Source organism: Lonchura striata, chromosome 36 (assembly GCF_050655825.1).
Source record: "Lonchura striata isolate lonStrDom1 chromosome 36, ASM5065582v1, whole genome shotgun sequence".
NCBI classification, from domain to species: domain Eukaryota; kingdom Metazoa; phylum Chordata; class Aves; order Passeriformes; family Estrildidae; genus Lonchura; species Lonchura striata.
In genome coordinates, this window is record NC_140738.1 from 2,826,145 (window position 1) to 2,831,423 (window position 5,279).

General features: G+C 53.0%; 1 protein-coding gene across 1 annotated transcript; it reads left to right on the forward strand.

Moving 5' to 3' along the window:
- Window positions 1-786: 786 nt before the first annotated feature.
- LOC146764028 (olfactory receptor 14A16-like) lies at window positions 787-2,184 on the forward strand. Its single transcript, XM_085565692.1, has one exon. The coding sequence runs from the start codon at window positions 787-789 to the stop codon at window positions 1,717-1,719; it is 933 nt and encodes a 310-aa protein (XP_085421818.1). The 3' UTR covers window positions 1,720-2,184.
- Window positions 2,185-5,279: the final 3,095 nt, after the last annotated feature.

Sequence of the window (5,279 nt, forward strand, 5' to 3'; positions counted from 1 at the left end):
GGCAGCAGCAGCATCACCTCTGCAGGGCCCAGCAGGGCTCTCCTGAGCTGCCCTTGCCCAGCTGCACACAGAGCCTGCCCCAGCCAGGGCCCTGCACACAGGCAGGTTTCTGTAGGGCTGGGCCGAGGGCACACAGGGTGGGATGGGCTCTGTGAGCGCTGGCAGGGACAAGGCACCTCTCAGGAGGGGATGTCCAGGCCCAGGGAGATGCTCAGGGAAGCAGAGGGGGCTGAACAGAGCAGTGCTGGGGGAACAAGCCCATCCAGCCCCTCACCTTCCCTCAGCCACAGGGAATCCTTTGCCTCTCACATCTCTCAGTGGCAAACTCTGAGTGTAGCAGGAATGCTGGGGATTTCTGACCTCAGAGAAAAAAAATGATCTATGGGTAGGATAACAATTCCTTAAACCAACTCCTGCCTTCTTTTTCCCCTAGAAGTGTGCATGCAAATGGTACTAAGCTTTTCTGCATTAGGAGTGATTTCTGTGACAAATCCTGAATTTCCAGCCTTTTCCCTCTGGCATATGGCCACAAACCCAGGGCAGCAGGGCAGGAATGGCTCCTCGAGATCCCCCAAGCACAGCCCTGCCTGCTCCTGGCACACTCAGCCAGCACAACTGGAGCTCAGGCAGGGACCTGGGTGAAGGTTTTCCCAGAGCAGGGACAAGGGTGGGTGAGTCCCAGCAGGACAGGCTGCAGGGAATGGCCCAGGTTTGTCTCCAAGCAGCCTCTCCTGACTTGTCCCTGTCCTTTCTCCATGAACAGGTGCCCATGTGCAGCCACAGCAAATGTCCAACAGCAGCTCCATCAGCCACTTCCTCCTGCTGGCACTGGCAGACACGCGGCAGCTGCAGCTCCTGCACTTCTGCCTCTTCCTGGGCATCTCCCTGGCTGCCCTCCTGGGCAACGGCCTCATCATCAGCGCCGTAGCCTGTGGCCACCACCTGCACACGCCCATGTTCTTCTTCCTGCTCAACCTGGCCCTCAGCGACCTGGGCTCCATCTGCACCACTGTCCCCAAAGCCATGCACAATTCCCTCTGGAACACCAGGAACATCTCCTACACAGGATGTGCTGCACAGCTCTTTTTCCTTCTGTTCTTCATCTCAGCAGAGTTTTCCCTGCTGACCATCATGTGCTACGACCGCTACGTGTCCATCTGCAAACCCCTGCACTATGGGACCCTCCTGGGCAGCAGAGCTTGTGCCCACATGGCAGCAGCTGCCTGGGCCAGTGCCTTTCTCATTGCTCTCATGCTCATGGGAAATACATTTTCCCTGCCCCTGTGCCATGGCAATGCCCTGGGCCAGTTCTTCTGTGAAATCCCACAGATCCTCAAGCTCTCCTGCTCACACTCCAAACTCAGGGAAGTTGGGCTTATTGTCCTAAATGCTATTCTATATTTTGGCTGTTTCATGTTCATTGTTTTCTCCTATGTGCAGATCTTCAGGGCTGTGCTGAGGATCCCCAATGAGCAGGGACGGCACAAAGCTTTTTCCACCTGCCTCCCTCACCTGGCTGTGGTCTCTCTGTTCATCAGCACTGGCACAGTTGCCTACCTGAAGCCCCCCTCCATCTCCTCCCAATCCCTGGATCTGTCCCTGTCAGTTCTGTACTTGGTGGTGCCTCCAGCCCTGAACCCCCTTATCTACAGCCTGAGGAACCAGGAGCTCAAGGCTGCCATGAGGAAACTGATGACTGGATGCTTCCAGGGACATTAAACTGCTGTCCAATTTCTGCAAATTACCTGTAATACATATCATTTTGATATTTCTTTTTGGTTTAATTGTGGAGGTTCTTTTTCTTTGTTTTCCTTTTTTAATCTTGTCCACAAAGAAAAGCCATTCCTTGCGCCATGTCTCATTTTGTTTCACTCCATCTTCCCTGTGGCCACAGACTGTGTAAATGGGGGGCTGCACTCTTGATGGCTTTCAAGGAACTAAAGGATCTCCCAGAAGATTTTTCTCCAGAGAGACCCTTTTGCTGCCTTCTCAGAAGCTGCAGCAGCAATGTCTGTGTGCAGAGCTGGGGCAGATCAGAGCTGGCACAGCAGCTCCTCTCCGGCTGGCCACACCATCCCTGATCCAGGCCAGGAGCCATTGGCCTTCTTGGCCACCTGGGCACACTGCTGGCTCATGTCCAGCCTGATGTCCATCAGTCCCTGCAGGTCCCTTTCTGCCTGGCTGCTGTCCAGCCACTCTGTCCCCAGCCTGTAGCACTGCAGGGGTTGTTGTGGCCAAAGTGCAGGACCCGGCACTTGGACTTGTTAAACCTTACCTTGTTGGATTTGGGCCCTGGATCCAGCCTGTCCAGGGCCCTGTGCAGAGCCGTCTTACCCTCCAGCAGATCAGCACTCCCAGAAAGATGTCCTTGGTTCCAAGGGTCTCCTCAGTGTCACAATGTCCCTTTGGTTACCCCAGGCCCTGCACTGTCACACTGGTCTCCTTGGTTCCATGGGGCCCCAGGGTGTCACAAAGGGCCCATGGTGGTCACATGAGGTCCCACACTGTCACAATGCTCTGTGGTTCCACAAGTCCCCTCAGTGTCACAATGGACTCCTTGTTTTCATGAGCCCACACAGTGTCACAAGGGCCTTCCAGATTCCTTGAGGCCCCAGAATGTCACAGTGGCCCCTTGGTTACACAAGGTCCTGCAGTGTCACAATGTCCCCTTGGTTCCATGAGGCCTCGCAGTGTCAGAAGGGCCCCTTGGTTCCACTGGGCCCTGGACTCTCCCAATGCTCTCCTTGGTTTGGCAGTGTCACAGTGGTGAAACCCCTCGGTCACACGAGGCCCCGCAGTGTCACCATGGCCTCTGTGGTTCCACCAGGACCCAGTGTCACAGGGACTCCCTGGTTCCATTGGGCCCCAGAGCACCACAATGGAGCCCTGGTTCTATGGGGCTGCACAGGGTCACCATGGTCCTCTTAGTTCCACGAGGCCCTGCAGGGTCACAATGGCTCCAGAGTGTCCCAATCATCACAGAATGACAGAATCAAAGAGGCTGGAAAAGACATTTGGGATCATCAAATCCAACCAATGCCCTAATACCGCCTTGTCACCCAGACCATGCCACTGAGTGCCACTGGAGAGGGACAGTGACTCTGCCACCTCCCTCCTGGCTTGCCCATTCCAATGCCCACTCACCCTTTCTGTGAAGAACTTCTTCCTCTTGTCCAGCCCAAACCTCCCCTGGTGCAGCTTAAGGCTGTGTCTTCTTGTCCTGCCCTCCAGCAGATCCACACTCACACCCAGCTTGGTGTCACCTGCAAATCTGGGGATGGTGGGCTCGATCCCCTCACCCAGATCATCGGTGAAGATGTTAAACAGGACTGGGCCCAACACAGATCCCTGGGGACAGCACCAGGGACTGGACACCAGCTGGGTGCAGCACCATCCCCACTCCTCTCTGGGCCCAGCCTCCAGCCAGCTCTTCCATCTCCCAGCCAGGAGAGAACCTGCCCCAGCCGTGGGCTGCAGCTTTTCCAGGGAATGCTGTCAGAGACAATGTCCAAGGCTTTGCTGAAGTCCACATGGACACATCCACAGGCTTTCCCACACCCACAGGTGGGTCACCTGGTTATAAAAGGAGATCAGGTTGCTCAGGCAGGACCTGCCCCTCTTAAATCCACACTGGCTGGCTCTGACCCCTCGGCCATCCTGTGGGTGCCCTGTGGTGGCTCTCAAGGTGATCTGTTCCATAACCTTGCCGGGCACCGAGGTCAGGCTGACAGGCCTGGAGCTCTCCAGATCTTCCTTCCAGCCGTTCTTGGGGATGGGCTCACACTGGCACCTCCAGTGCTCTGGGACCTTCCTGGTGAGTCAGGACTGATGGTAAATGATGGGGAGCTGCTTGCGGAGCTCATCCACCAGCTCCCTCATCCCCCTAGGATGGATCCCATCTGATCCCATACATCTGTGAGCATCTGAGTGGCTCAGGAGGTCACCATCTGCTTCCTCCTGGATTCAAGGGGCCTATTCTGTTCCCTGTGCCCATCTACCAGCTCAGGAGAACTTTTGTGCTGAGGACAATCTGTCTTAATATTGAAAACTGAGACAAAGTAGATGTTAACTAGCTCAGCCTTTTCCTCATCTTTATAGTTACTATATTCCCCACTGTATCCAATATAAAGTAGAGGTTCTCCTTATCCCACATTTTGCTAACAATTTATTTATAGAAACATTTTATGTTATTTTTCAGAGAATTTGCCAGTTTAAACACTAATTGAGTTTTCACCTCTCAACTTTTCTTTCTTTATAACCTGTTGACATCTTTAAACACTTCCTGAATTGTCAGTCCTTTTTTTCCCTTGAGATCCCACAAAACCTCCACGGACAGTCAGAACAGTCATTTTCCTCACCACCTCATTTTTTGACACACTAGGACAGGCCGCTCCTTCCCCCTTATGATTACTTTCTTGAAATGTGTTCATCCTCCCTGGACCCCTTTGTTTTTAAGGGCTGTTACCCATAAAAAAATCACTCCCTGATTTTGTACTCCTCAAATCAGCATCCTAAATAGGCCAAAGTCTTCCCTTCCTAATTCCAGTGTGGAAGTTTTGTTGCTTCCCCTCCTTCTGTCACAGATCATTGAAAACTTGATTATTTCATGGTCCCTGTGCCCCAGGCAGCCTCCGACCCCCACATCTGCCACCAGCCCTTCTCTGTTTGTGAGCAGCAGCAGACAGAGCTTTCCTTGGGAGTGGAGTGTTACCAAACATTCGGTAAAACAGAAAACTCCTTAACACCAGTGCAGCATTAAGAAGCAGCATTCTTTATTCAGCTGGATGCACGGGGGATAGCTCCTCCCAAAGCCGAGCATACTGAGTGCAGGAAAGTTTCTGTTCATTTTCTGTATTTTTCACACATATTCATTGATTGTGCTGGACTAAACACACATCTGATAATCATTGCCCCAGAATCATTAACATATTTCCCCTCCCCTTTACCCATGTGTTCTTCTGTCCTGGGGGTCTCTCTGGTGGTTTCTGATGGTCGTGGACCCCAATGTTCCCGTGGGCCTGGCTGAGCTGTCAGGACACTGAGGCTGGTGAACTTCCAGTTCCCCTTGTCCCACAATGGGCATTGTGTGGTTTCCATAGGCCTGGGGTTTTGGAGAACAAGCACCAGGTGTCAGCTTACCTGGTGGAGACAAATTTATCATCTGGTAACATGAGTTCACAGAGTGACATCACAGAGTGGATTATGTGAGGCCATTGAGCAGCTACAGCATTATAGACTATCTCTGTGACATCACAGAGCTGGCTGTGATATCATAGGGC